The sequence below is a fragment of the Sebastes fasciatus genome, chromosome 22, assembly GCF_043250625.1.
Source record: "Sebastes fasciatus isolate fSebFas1 chromosome 22, fSebFas1.pri, whole genome shotgun sequence".
Classification (NCBI taxonomy): Eukaryota; Metazoa; Chordata; class Actinopteri; order Perciformes; family Sebastidae; genus Sebastes; species Sebastes fasciatus.
Window position 1 is genome coordinate 1,436,444 of NC_133816.1, and position 14,692 is coordinate 1,451,135.

A 14,692-nucleotide genomic window follows, 5' to 3' on the forward strand; every position below is an offset into this window, starting at 1 on the left:
TTGAAGGGTGCCTTCTCCGAATGCATGTTTCAGCTCCTTCCACAGATGTTCAATAGGATTTAGATCAGGGCTCATAGAAGGCCACTTCAGAATAGTCCAATGTTTTGTTCTTAGCCATTCTTGGGTGTTTTTAGCTGTGTTTTGGGTCATTATCCTGTTTGAGGACCCATGACCTGCAACTGAGACCAAGCTTTCTGACACTGGGCAGCACATTTCGCTCCAGAATGCCTCGATAGTCTTGAGATTTCATTGCACCCTGCACAGATTCAAGACACCCTGTGCCAGATGGAACAAAGCAGCCCCATAACATAACCGAGCCTTCTCCATGTTTCACATTAGGTACAGTGTTCTTTTCTTTGGATGCTTCATTTTTGCGTCTGTGAACATAGAGCTGATGTGACTTGCCAAAAAGCTCCTGTTTTGTCTCATCTGTCCAAAGGACATTCTCCCAGAAGCTTTGTGGTTTGTCAATATGCATTTTGGAAAATTCCAGTCTCACTTTTTTATGATTTGGTGTCCTCCTCGGTTGTCTTCCATTAAGTCCACTTTGGCTCAAACAGCGACGGATGATGCGATCTGACACTGATGTACCTTGACCTTGGAGTTCACCTCTAATCTCTTTGGAAGTTGTTCTGGGCTCTTTGGTTACCATTCGTATTATCCGTCTCTTCAATATGTCAACAATTCTCCTCTTGTGGCCACGTCCAGGGAGGTTGGCTACAGTCCCATGGACCTTAAACTTCTGAATAATATGTGCAGCTGTAGTCACAGGAACATCAAGCTGCTTGGAGATGGTCTTATAGCCTTTACCTTTAACATGAAGGTCTATAATGTTCTTTCTGATCTCCTGAGACAACTCTCTCCTTAGCTTTCTGTGGTCCATGTTCAGTGTGGTACACACCATGATACCAAACAGCACAGTTACTACTTTTCACCCTTTAAATAGGCAGACTGACTGATTACAAGTTTGAAGATACCTGTGATGCTATTTACAGGACACACCTTAGTTTAATATGTCCCTACGGTCAAATTATTTTACATCTTTTCTAGGGGTACCATCATTTTTTGTCCAGGTCAGTTTCATTAGTTTGTTTTTTAAAATGATTCTGTTGAACCACAATTCAAAAACAATGTCTGATTTTCATTAGTTCATTTTCAGTAAATTTTTATTTATTATTACTTTTGTCAGTTTCAAGTTATTTCAGTGACCATTGTGGGTTTTTCTCTCTTTAACTGAAGGGTACCAACAACTTTGCCTACGTCTGTATGTAAGCCCAGCCAATCCCTTCCTCCTTGCACGGATTAAAGAGGAATTTTTACTACTATGGAGGCAAAGCCGTGACCGATTAACAGCTGTTGTGAAATGTATGGCTTTTCAAAATGACCGTTACTTTTCCCACTCTCTGCAGAAGCCAGAGCCGTTGCCCTTCCTCTTATTCAGTTGACCATTCATTCAACTCTTTTTCCATTTTCTCACCTTACCTATTCCTCTTTCAGGCTGCAGCCCCATGTGAAGTAAACACTGAGATATTAAAACAGCTCCACACAGTCAGACCCAGTGTACCCGAGGCTCTGACTCATCCCTTGTCAATCATTATATCCTGTTGACATCACCAGTCACACAGGAAGGCGTTGACTAAAGAAAGTCCACTGCCTACAACAGCAGCACTGCAGGATGTAATGTCAATATAACTAGCAATAAAAATATTATTGGCAGGAAATGATTTATACAACAGCGGCGTGGTGATAAAGCAACAGGAACAGATTTAAACAAATCAAATAGCTGGCAGTAAAAAGAGTAAGGTAAGCAAAGCAAGATTCATAAACACACCTCATAAAACCAGAAACATCAACATCTGATGGTGTTTCTACATGAAAATGGTATAAAACATATATACTGTAGTTTGACTGTTACTTCATTTTCCTTTATCACTGTGGTAGGGGAATTCCCTCTCTTTTTCCTGGTGTTTTTTTTGTGAAACTTTTTCCTCCTCTACAACGCTGGATGAGGTCCAGTTTTAAATAAAATGTAGTTTTGTTTTCCACTAAGTAGAGATATTCCAATACCATTTTTCCTTCCCCATACTGATTCCGATACCTGAACTTGCGGTATAGGCCAATACCGAGTACCGATCCGATACCAGCGTGATAACAAAAATGAGGGCTGTCAAAGTTAATTTGTTTTAACGTCACATTAACACAACTTGTGATTTTTACGTTGTAGCGGCTCAGTTTTAAAGCTAGAGTGAAGATACTGATATCATATGAAACTAGACTAAACCTGATGAATCCATCGGTACCAATCATGTCATACTAGCTGGTCAAGAAGGAGGCTAAATAACGCTGCAAACATGCGCTAAATTTTGGTGAGGAAAAACTAGCATGGCCATTTTTAAAGGGGTCCCTTGACCTCTGACCTCCAGATATGTGAATGTAAATGGGTTCTATGGGTACCCACGAGTCTCCCCTTTACAGACATGCCCACTTTATGATAATCACATGCAGTTTGGGGCAAGTCATAGTCAAGTCAGCACACTGACACACTGACAGCTGTTGTTGCCTGTTGGGCTGCAGTTTGCCATGTTATAATTGGAGCATATTGTTTTATGCTAAATGCAGTACCTGTGAGGGTTTCTGGACAATATCTGTCATTGTTTTGTGTTGTTAATTGATTTACAATAATAAATATATATATATATATATTTGCATAAAGCAGCATATTTGTCCACTCCCATGTTGATAAGAGGATTAAATACTTGACAAATCTCCCTTTAAGGTACATTTTGAACAGATAAAAAAATGTGCGATTAATCACGATCAACTATGGATAATCATGCAATCACGATTAAATATTCTAATTGATTGACAGCCCTAAGAATATAATAATTTAACAGCTGTTTACTACTGACCATGTATGTATGTGATGTGATTATTATCTTTGTTGTATCATGCTCTTTCGCGTGATACGTCTTCAAATGTTTTATAAGATTGCTGGTGTTGAAGGCAACACTAGTGCCACTGCTCGAAACGGAAGCCTTACATACAAATGGCTGACATTTTCCTCGCTCTGACTACCATTCCGCTCTCCACCAGCACCGCACTGTTGTTGTTTACTATCGTCACGTGACAGACTACCTGCATTCAGTTCTTCTTCTCTGCTTTAAAACAGTAGTAGCCAGTGGCAGCCATGATACATCCAGGGCGACAGCACAGTGAAGAATACTGTTTTGAAGCGGCAAAGAAGAATTGATATCCGACAAGTTAATTTTTTTGTGGGTTAATAAACTATGGTATCGGATCAGTGCACAGATTGGTGTACTGGCCGATACCCTATCCCGTAGCATCGGATGCATTTCTGATACTGGTATCGGATCAACTTCTGTGAAGCCTTTTGAGACTTCACAGTTGTCACAGGCTGTAGAGAGACAAAGTCCCGCCCCTTCCAGTGGACCACTATGGGACCATATTTCAGTAAAAATATCTGCAGTAGTTAACAGTGAGAGAAACAAATTTTTTGTATCCCGTTTTTGTGCCATGAATCACACATATGATGTTTGTCAATTTAGTCAGGAAAGTGTCAGTTTGTTGTAAAACTGTTGAAGTATCAGACTGTGAAAATACGTCATTAGAAAGACGACACACCCTAAAGTGTGGTAGTGACGTCTCTCTCTCTCTGAAGCTACGATGTCTGAGTGTTTCCTACTGGGATGAAGTCACACCAGCAACACGTCTGATCCTTCTTTCTCTTCTCGGCTGATACAAAGACCAGGAGTCTCTGGATAAAACACATCAGGTCAGATAACGTTGGAACACAGCTACGTTAGCTAGCGTTGGTGACGTATATTGTGTGAGATATAGTTCACTGAGCGGTTTCACACAAAACTAAATGATACTACGACAAAGGGGGGGACTTTGTGTCTCTATAAAATCCTTCCATCTCACTCAAACCACAACCTGAAAAAGATGTGTGACTACTTGTTTCAAAACCAGCAGCTCCTTAACCATCCTTGTGCTTCCTCTCGTTAATAAATCATTACTACAACGATGGAGGTCAAGTGGTGTCAACAGTTGTAGATGTTGATCAGTTCAAGTATTTGAAGAAAATGATGAGGACAATAAAAACAGTACAGAGACCCAGCGCCTGCACTGTTTCAGTCTGTTATCACCTCGTTTCTGTCTTTCTGTTCTTCAAAAACAAAAAATAACACCGAGGCAGCGAAGCCAGACGGCCTGGACGAGCAGCAACATGCTCCCTTCCTCCAGAGAGCAAAGGGAGCTCATGGGAAAGGTGGTCTTTCTTTTGATCAACACAAAACACTGCACACCATATTGGACAGATGGAATTACAAGGAATGAAAAGCACAATGCCAAAACATCTGTTCCATTCATCTGATCCCTAAACATTAGCTGAGTGATTGTTATGATGCCTTAGGCCCGGTCCCAATGTCCCCCCTGAGGCCTTCAGCCCTGGACCTTCAGGGACTGGACTGATGTCACCTGGTAAATGGTTGAGTGTGAGAGGCTGCGAGGGTTTGAAATGGTATAAATATGAATGGGACATATCACGTTACCTTGACGACGCCAATTTTTGGTTTTTATTTTACGCTTTTTACTGCCTGTTTTGGGCCGTTGGTGAAAGTCTGTCGGCCTAGTTTTTGTGGTGTGTCCTGCCCTGTCGGCTCTAGTCTGCCCGTGCTGGAGGTTTTTTGGCTGATTCAGCATGTTGAATCGACGGCTGAGCCCGTCGGTGAAGGAAATCACTCTGATTGGCTGTTCAGCTTAAACGAATCAGTGCACGAGAAGAGAAACGTACGTGAGGAAAGCAAGCCAACGAGTAAAGTCAAGAGGAAAAACACAGAAGGCTCTTCTCATTTTACATCTTCATCTCACTCAGGCCCAGAACGTCCGTGGTAGTTGGCTGTCAGCTGTAGTCTTTGTGGTGTGTTCGGGTGCAACTTGTCGGCTAAAACAAAGGTGACGTAAAGCGACACAACAGGCGGCCTTCGTTGCCGCTAGTTCTCTGATGTCGGGTTGGTGTCCCCCCTCCCCCCAGCTTTATGAGACGAGAGGTAACTGTCAAAAAAACTTTTTGTTTTTGTCAAACTTCATTAAGCAAAATGAAAAGAGCTGGTTGATGAATAAACCAGGTGTGTAATATAGTCTAATGCTGCATTCCTCTGATTTCATGTGCTTTTGATGCACCATCTTAAATCCTTAATGTTAATGTTTCTGTGTAAATATATATATGCCTGGCTGAACACCCATGTGGCGTCCTCTTTGTTTACCTTTTGTTTTTTACGCCTACGGGCTTCCCTTGGTAACTGTGGTAACCCCGTGTTTGACGTCACACAACGCTATGAATTGTGGGTAATTCCCTGAGGCAAAGTCTGCAGAAATGTAAACTCACGGAAAGTGTTCATAAGGGCTAAAAATGTCTGCGAGAGAGTCCTCAAGGACTTGATGATTTGACAGCAGGACAGCCCTGAAGAGTGTGGAGATTGGGCCTTCATCTGTTGAAGACGGTTTGTGTTAATACTGCAAACACAACGCAACAGGAGCATTTGGGAGGAATACTGCTTTGCTCGAGAACACTTTCCTTGTACATGAGTTGTTGACAGAGGGATCAGAGTACCTTGATATTACTCCCAGGCCAGTATTTGGACTAACAACCGCTCCCAGGCTCAAACGCCCTTCTATAAACATTGGAGGCTAATGAGTCCCTGAGCAACAGGTTACACCAGGCTAAGCGATCACGACAGCACTAAGAATGGCTTTTAAGAGGACTTGCTTGGCAACAAGTTCAAGTACTCGCTAATAAGCAGTTAGGGACGGCACTTTCCACTGCCTCAAGGGGAAGAGAAAAGCAGGAAGTTGAAATACTAAAAAGGCAGGAAATAAGATGAGACCATGTTAATCTAAAGGGTCATAAAAAGATGCTTTTACCTGTTTAGGATGCAACCTGGAGATTATTCACTTATATGTGCTGCACAGCAACATCTGCCACCACAGATAAAACCGCTGCTGTCATCCAGAACTTTAATGATCGACTCTGCACGGCGGCGAAGGGTGAAATTAACCCTGCCTCACTGCTGAAATCCTCCCGATTTCCCCGGAGCCTGACGCGCTATTATAATCAGTCTGAGGCCAAGCGGCGAAGCACTGCTATCAGACGGAAACTCCAGTTTTGCTGATTTAGCTTGAACTGAATCACTACACACATACACACTCACTTATGGGTTATGATTTTCTTTCACAAACCACTGTGTAATTTTAAAAGTACATTGCTGTCAGTTTTAAAACAAGGCTGTGCTTCTTCACTCCCCCTAAAGAGGCTGACACACTGGAAACACACAGTTCAACCCAACAGAAGCTCCATCCATTGAGAGAAAATCTCCTCATCCTGACTTCCTTCCTGTTGGCACAGTCTTATCGCTCTGTTCCAACTGGTGGGGAGGATGTGGTGCTGCTGATGTCACAGTGACATCACTAGTAACCAGGCAGCTGATATCAGTCTGAGGTTTTTTTTCACTTGTCCTGAAAGTTAGAAGTAATCTTCTTTTTGGTCTTATTTTGGTAAAGATGTTGTTGTGAAGAAAAGGACTGATACCGGACGCCAGTAAAACGTCCGCCTATAAAGTGCTGTACAAAAGTAAAACAAATTATTTCTATTCTATTGTCATATTCTACCGAAATGGCCTGTGTTGAACAATAAAATATTATAAATATAATAAGTGCTTTCAGTCCAAAATGGAGGCAGTGGCTGTTGTCAAAAAAACTGTTTTGTCTATTTGCTTCTAAACTCTTTGCTACGGCTGTGTCCAAAATCACATACTACGCACTACATACTCAATATGTGTACTATCTTTCGACATACTTTTGTGTGAATAAACAGTAGTATGTATTGTACCGTATTGTATTGTATGTATCGGACGCACTGAGCTGTAATTACCACGTAACCCATACCAACATCATGTGACCAAACAATCTGTGAGAATCAAAGTCTGAACTAATTTAAAAACAATATTACGCCTATAGCAAGGTGGAATCTTATACTTACACTTAAACTGAAGCGTTACTGAGCTGTCTGTCTGTTATGAGCATTGCATTGTGGGATATTTATGCCAGCGTAGAGTCCAGGATTTGCATACTGTAATCTTTCACTGGAAAAAGTATACAATTTGTGTACTATTGGTTTCATACTAAGACATATACATATTCAGACATACTAAATAGGATGTTAGTATGTAATTTCAGACGTAACCTACATTTTCCATTGCACTTTTGAATGTCATTCAAATTGCTTTTAATGTGCTGAAAAAAACTTGTGATTCCCTATCTACATGAAATCACATTAGTGGAAGAGGAAACATTAATGTTTAAACATGCATCTTTACAAACAAGGCCACGGTTATTGATAACAGTTTACACAGTTTTTCCATGTAAGGAATAATTTAGACTCTCAGGATGTTTGTATGAAAACATCTGGAAGAACAGACTGCACCAGCGTCAGGCCTCAGTCTGGATATCTTTCTGTTTAGACGAGGTAAAGAAGACCCAGAAATGGGATTAGGGCTGTCCTCCACCCAATGAAACTCTTAGTCCACTAACTCTCATACCATTTTGTTCTGTGAAACTGAGTTTGTCCACAAAGAATCACACAAAAGCACCACGTTAATTCTGGTGTTTATCAGAGATGTGCTCTTTCTTGGAAATAAGTCATTCAGCATGAAAAAAGCATAAAAAACGACTAATCAACCAAAGAAATCTTAATCGACTAAGACCAAAACGACCGATTAGTCGACTAATCGACTACGAGGGGGCAACCCTGAATATATAATATCTGTTTATATCTATGGCTAACATTGGCATAAACTGATAACATGTTATCATGCTTCATTGTTTAGTTAACTTCTGAAAGAACATGCTTTTCTTCAATTCTGCGACTGCAAAAATAAGATCCTGCTGTTTTTAAGAACTTTTAGGGATTTTAAGGAGGATTTAAACATATCCACAGCTCAAATGGACCATAACACATCTGCAAGAGGTTAATGAGGTTGTTAAACTTGTTCAAGAAACCGTAAGACATCTTTTTAGATTGAAGACTTTTCAGACCAAACGCAAAGAACTTGTGCGAATGAATCACACGGCAATTTAAATAAATCAAACCCCTCTATCTCTATCAGCCTATCTACACCGAATCCAAAACTTTCCTATTTCACAACGCAGTGTTGTGAAATACAGCTGTTTCAATTTCTGCGAATATCGGACGCCAATAAAAACAAAGCAACCACAAACACATGGATTTTCTCGGACATCAATGTCATAATTCTGTTGATACGTCACACAACAATATGAATATTGATCTCACAAAATAGTGTTGAGGTTTTCAAATGAAGCTTTGAATGTCTGTCGACATTTTATGATACCATCACCCTGAAAAATGTGGAAAAGGGGTTTTTGTGTTATTGTGGTTATATAAATGCAATTTATGGTGCTGTTTAATCATACCATCTCTTGAGCCTATTTATTCTAGTGACTTTAACTCATTTTAACTTTTTATTCTTGTAATTTTTTTAGTCTTGAAAAATTCAATTTATTGTCTATTCTTTTTCTTTTGTTTGTCTGTGATGTTTTAATCTTGCTCTGTGAAGCTGTGTTGAGTTAATCAATACCAATGACTCAGCAATAACCTGACCTGGAGCTGCAGACTTTAAAAAGCTCTGCTAATATATTAATCCTTCACTTGACATTTCTTCTGGATCTTTTGTTCTGATTATCTAACTTGAGGCACACTGACATGTTATGATGACATAAGCAAAGCAGCCATCAATCATTAACTCTGTGCAGTAAAAGTTATAATACAGCAACAAGTCATATCCAGCCACTTGGAGCTTGTTGTACTAAAGGAGCGTCACTGACATCATCAGTAACCGGGCAGTCTGGTGCAGAAACAGCCAGGACTCACCCAGCTACTCCCACCAACACCACCAGTACTAGAACTCACTCTAACGGTTGCTTTATGTTCTGATGTGAAGCCAAAGAACAACACAGTAGATCTAGTTGATACTGTACTGTTTGTTTCCACGTGTGTGTGAGAGAGAACATGATTATTCACATGTATGACCACGACTCACTGGGAGCATGTGACACACACGCGATTACAGATATAACTTAACGGTGGACTTCAGGGCTGTAACAGACACATACTGGACTGTAGAAATGAGCTCGGTTATTAATGCTTAAATATCCTACCACTGCTTCAGAAATACTCTTAATATCAACAACTCGGCAGCAATCCAAAAACACAAAGCTTAATTGAGGACTCAAATTTCTCCGTTCAAACAAAGGAAGCCAAGTTTTATGATGTTTGAAGAGATCTTTACTGCTACCTGTAACTGAATTTTATACCAGCTCAAACAAGAGGGCCATTACGATGAGTGACAGAACTGGTAATAAAAGATATTATATTACCTAAGATAGCAGGTAATATAAGACGGATAATTAGTAAGTAAAAGACATGTTGTCTTTTTTAGACAGTAGATAGTAGAGAGCAGGAAATGAGAGATATATAGATGAGGTATGAAATGCAACAGCTGGAGTTGAACCAGAGATGTTGTGATTCAACGCAGTCTCACAGGAAGGTGTATGAATACCACGACATCACACGGACATTCTGCGTGTCATGAGTACGCATTTTAGCCTTTTCAAGTGTCATTTGTAAGCCAAACAAACGTCTGCAACGCGGATGCGTTTACACTGCTGTCAGTACAGGATACACGGCCTACACGTGACACATGAAAATCAGTAAAGGCGTACTTATTGCACGCCTTGCGCATTATCGGGCCATTTATACACCTTTTCGTGATTAAATGGTCAGTGCCTTAAACCTCTACTGTAGGTCACCCCAGATTTTACTTGTAGATTAGTTGATGAAGTTCACTGACTTCTAGGGGCTCCCAGACACTCCTAATGTGTCGGCTTGAGTTGTTTAATTCATTTTAAACAGTTAATAAACTTATATTAAGATGCCTACAAGGTCTTGATGTCTATTTTATGCAGAGGTGGAATGTAACTGAGTACATTTACTCAAGTACTGTACTTGAGCACAATTTTGAAATACTTGTACTTTACTTTCCATTTTATGCTACTTCCTACTTCTACTCCACTACATCTCAGAGGAAATATTGTACTTTTTAAACCTCTATATTTATTTGACACTTCTAGTTACTTTTTAAATGATCACAATATAGGATATGATGCAGTACTAGAAAAGTAATATGAGCAGATGGACAAAAAGAAAATGCATTGAATTCAGGAGAAGAAGATCCTTATTTGAAGTCTAATTTTGATGCAAAGATTTGTTAATTAGCAGGAATATAATGTAGCACAATGTGAAAGTGAAAGCAGTGCTCTATTTAGTTTAAATGTTAAAGTGAAATAAAAATATGTTGTCCCTAAAACCAATGAATAATCGTGATAAATAATCGTGATCTCAACATTGATCATAATAATGGTGATTATCATTTTGGTGATAACCGTGCAGCCCTACCCAGCAGTACACAAACTATCAACACACACACTCCACATTGACGAACATTAAAAACGTCTATTTGTGATAAAAACAGAAGAATGTGTAAAGGAGCCATTCTGTATAATGACTACTTTTACTTTAATACTTAAATTACATTTTACTGATAAAACTTTTGTACTTTTACTTACGTATCGTTTTGAATTCAAGACTTTTACTTCAAATATGGTATTTGTACTTTAACTTAAAGGCACTTGATGTAAGAATCAGAAATGTCTTGTTAACAGTAACACGAAGGTAGACGAAGGTCCCACCATGAATCGAAGGCCCGGCTGATGATGATCCTAGTTTTCTCCCTGACGTCGGTCACATTCCTGTTTCACAGACGGGCTTCACCAGATAGAACTTTGTTGTTTTCGTGCTTTCGTGGAGTTTGTGTTGGAGTCTGAGTTGTAGTAGGGGCTGGTCGTTTATTGGCATTAGTGGACTTCATTTATAATCAAACATTAGCTGTGGTTGCACACTGTTAGTTCTGTAAGCGGAGCTGAAAATAAAGGCACTAGCGAGGGTGCATGACATCACGTCCGTTGGATTTTCCCGGCCCGGGTTCATCACATTAAAAGCAGTCTACAGGCTGATAGAGGAAACTCAAAAAGTCGCGGACGGTCTCATTTTTAGGTTACAACCTGTTCACGCAGTAGCAATAAAAATAATTAAAATATGTGTAAAAAGTTATATACAGTCCCTTTAAGTAAAGAGTACTTCTTCCACCACTGTATGTATGATGTTTTTGATGGCATCCCCATACTCTTCCTGCAACATACTGTATGTGCAACCACAGGAACATTTCTATGTCTCTGTTTGCATCCTGAATGGGTTGAACAGGACTAACTGGATCTCGCCTTATTAAAACCATGTTTGAGCAGTTACCTGAGCTGAGAGGGGGGTCGTCGTCCGTGGTGGAGAAGTCCAGTGTGGCTCCTGCAATGTCCACCATCTCGTCATCATCATCGTCACTGTTGGGGTGATGAAGGCTGTCAAAGCTCCCGGTGCGGTATCCGGGGTTTTCCATCCCTTCAGATCCTGCTCCCAACACACAGGACAGAGTCCGTTTAGCAAACAGCTCAAGACAGCTTCTGGGACTGAACCCCAACAAGATGAATATTACCTCTGTCACTGTCCGCCGCATATTTACCATACAAGCTCACTAAGAACTGAAACATGGTGGCCTTCTTCACCACACAGCCTCCTTAAGTCCAACTAGCTGGACTTCATCAAACTAACTGCGGGTTCTTGAGAAACAGCCGCCTGGGACAACTAGAGCTGCTCCCATCTCCCGGTTCACCTACAGCTGCTCCTATCTCCCGGTTCACCTACAGCTGCTCCTATCTCCCGGTTCATCTACAGCTGCTCCTATCTCCCGGTTCATCTACAGCTGCTCCTATCTCCCGGTTCATCTACAGCTGCTCCTATCTCCCGGTTCATCTACAGCTGCTCCTATCTCCCGGTTCACCTACAGCTGCTCCTATCTCCCGGTTCACCTACTGCTGCTCCTTTCTCCCGGTTCATCTACAGCTGCTCCTATCTCCCGGTTCATCTACAGCTGCTCCTATCTCCCGGGTCATCTCAGCCAGTAATGACAGCACGTCTCCGGTTACAGGGAAGTTTAAGCAAAGCAACCAGTTCCGCTCTTCCTCTGTTCTCATAGATCTGACAGGCTGACACCAGACTACTAGACACCAGACTAGACACCAGACTACTAGACTACCAGACTACCAGACTACTAGACTACTAGCCACCAGACTACTAGACTACCAGACTACTAGACTACCAGACTACTAGACTACTAGACTACTAGCCACCAGACTACTAGACACCAGACTAGACACCAGACTACTAGACTACCAGACTACTAGACTACTAGACTACTAGCCACCAGACTACTAGACACCAGACTAGACACCAGACTACTAGACTACCAGACTACCAGACTACTAGACACCAGACTAGACACCAGACTACTAGACTACCAGACTACTAGACTACTAGACTACTAGACTACTAGACACCAGACTACTAGAAAACCAGACTAGACACCAGACTACTAGACTACCAGACTACTAGACTACTAGACTACTAGCCACCAGACTACTAGACTACCAGACTACTAGACTACTAGACTACTAGCCACCAGACTACTAGACTACCAGACTACTAGACTACTAGACTACTAGCCACCAGACTACTAGCCACCAGACTACTAGACTACCAGACTACTAGCCACCAGCACCGCGTCACTAGTCAACCCACTGCGGCTAACGACGACAACATGATGTTAAGCCTAGCTAGCTACATGACGCCGTTACTTTCGCGACACTCCGATAGACCCGTTGAGCTAACTTACCGCTCTACACACTTCTATGTGCGCGTCTTCTTCTACGTAAATAAATAAAGGAAGATAGTAACTTAAGGCCTGACTTTACCTGGAGAGAAACAGAGCAGACGGCCAGCAGCTCAGGGGACAAGTCTTGTGACTCGGATTGGCCCGCCGACGTCTCCTAGTGGACGTCTGTCTTCTACTGGACGTCTCTGTCTCCTACTGGACGTCTCCTAGTGGACGTCTGTCTTCTACTGGACGTCTCTGTCTCCTACTAGACGTCTCCTACTGGACGTCTCTGTCTCTTGCTGGACGTCTCCTACTGGAGGCTGTTAATGTCAACAGTAAACTCCGCAGCGGCTGCTCCGTGGAAATCCTGCGTCATTCTCCGTCCCATAATCGACCGTTTTAAACTATAGGAGGTGTGCTGAATGATGCCATAGTAGACTATTAACTCGGTTAGATCCCCAGAATAACGAGGCAGTGTTGAATCAGCTGCAGCGCGAGCTGTTTTTACCACTAAAAACTGAAAAACACCAAGCCAGCGCCAAGCTAGCTAGATTTAGCTACAACTTCCGTTTAGGCATTAGGTGAAGCCACCGTATGAAATCATTAGTGATTTTATAACATGACACATTTAACGATTTTATAGTCAGAGTTTGATCACATGGGGATTTTATATGTATATGTATATATGTCACATGTACAATTGTGTTCAAAAATTGTGTTTGTGTTTTTCAAGACATCAAATTGTGTCGTTTTACTTTGAAGGCCAAATCACTCAATTTCCGGTTAACCTGTCTTATTGCCGCTACTTTTACGTGATCAACGGAACGCCAGGAAAATCAGTCAAGTCAAGATCTATCGAGCTTCTCCAACTGGGTCAGTGGAGCAGTTCGACTAATCGGTCATCTGTTATTTTCACGGCAATAAATATTACTGTATTTAATAGCATATTTTTATGAATAAGATGTGCTTTTCATATATATATATAAACTGGAAAAAGAAAGTTTGGAAACTTGTGTTTGATGGATTATTTCTCTGTTGTTACAGTACTAATGGTCATTGTATTTTACATGGTTGGAAAGCCTGTTTATTTACCTTCACAATGATGTCCAACTTGTAAGGATCATGCATTTGTGGGATAAGCAGCACAGCTGATTATGTGGGGAGCGCCCAAGAAAAATTTTCCAAAATGCTCCGTCAATGGTAAACAGTGTATTTTCCTGTTGGTGTTGACTCTTGTTTTGAGTTGTTTGGTGGATTGGATGATTGAACTCTATCAGTAACAAGGAACAAACAAGACATATTAGCTATTTTACACTTTATTCATTTAATACACCATCAGGAGCCTCGGTAGCGGTGGAAGATCCATACGCAGCCACAACAGCCTGGCACCTCCTCCTCATGCTGGTCACCAACCTGGTCACACGTTGCTGTGGGATGGCATTCCATTCCTCAACCAGGATTCATTGCAGGTCAGCCAGCGAGGTTGTGTTGGTCACTCTAACACGTACAAGCTGATCCTACAAGTGTTGAATTGGGTTGAGGTCTGGACTCTTGGCAGGCCGTTCCATTCTCTCTACTCCCACATTGTGGAGGTAGTCTGTGATAACCCTGGCTCTGTGGGGGTGAGCGTTGTCAACTTGGAGGATGAAGTTAGGTGCCAGATTGTGGAGATATGGGATCGCCACTGGCTGCAGAATCTCATCCCGATATCTCACTGCATTGAGATGGCCTTCAATGATGACAAGCCTTGTTTTACCAGTGAGGGAGATGCCCCCCCA

At 41.5% G+C, this 14,692-nt stretch overlaps 1 protein-coding gene across 2 annotated transcripts in view; it reads right to left on the bottom strand.

The window, feature by feature from the left end:
• clcn5b (chloride channel, voltage-sensitive 5b) overlaps positions 1 to 13,466 on the bottom strand; it is a 61,586-nt gene extending 48,120 nt beyond the window's left edge. The window contains exons 1-2 of one of the 2 annotated variants that reach the window (XM_074623202.1): positions 13,012 to 13,466; positions 11,459 to 11,611 (exon numbers count right to left, since the gene is read on the bottom strand). In XM_074623202.1, the coding sequence (XP_074479303.1) occupies positions 11,459 to 11,600 (142 nt within the window). In that variant the 5' untranslated portion in view covers positions 11,601 to 11,611; positions 13,012 to 13,466. Of the gene's footprint in view, positions 1 to 11,458; positions 11,612 to 11,696; positions 12,228 to 13,011 lie in introns of those variants that run through there. The other variant, XM_074623201.1, reaches the window with a different exon arrangement.
• Positions 13,467 to 14,692: the final 1,226 nt, after the last annotated feature.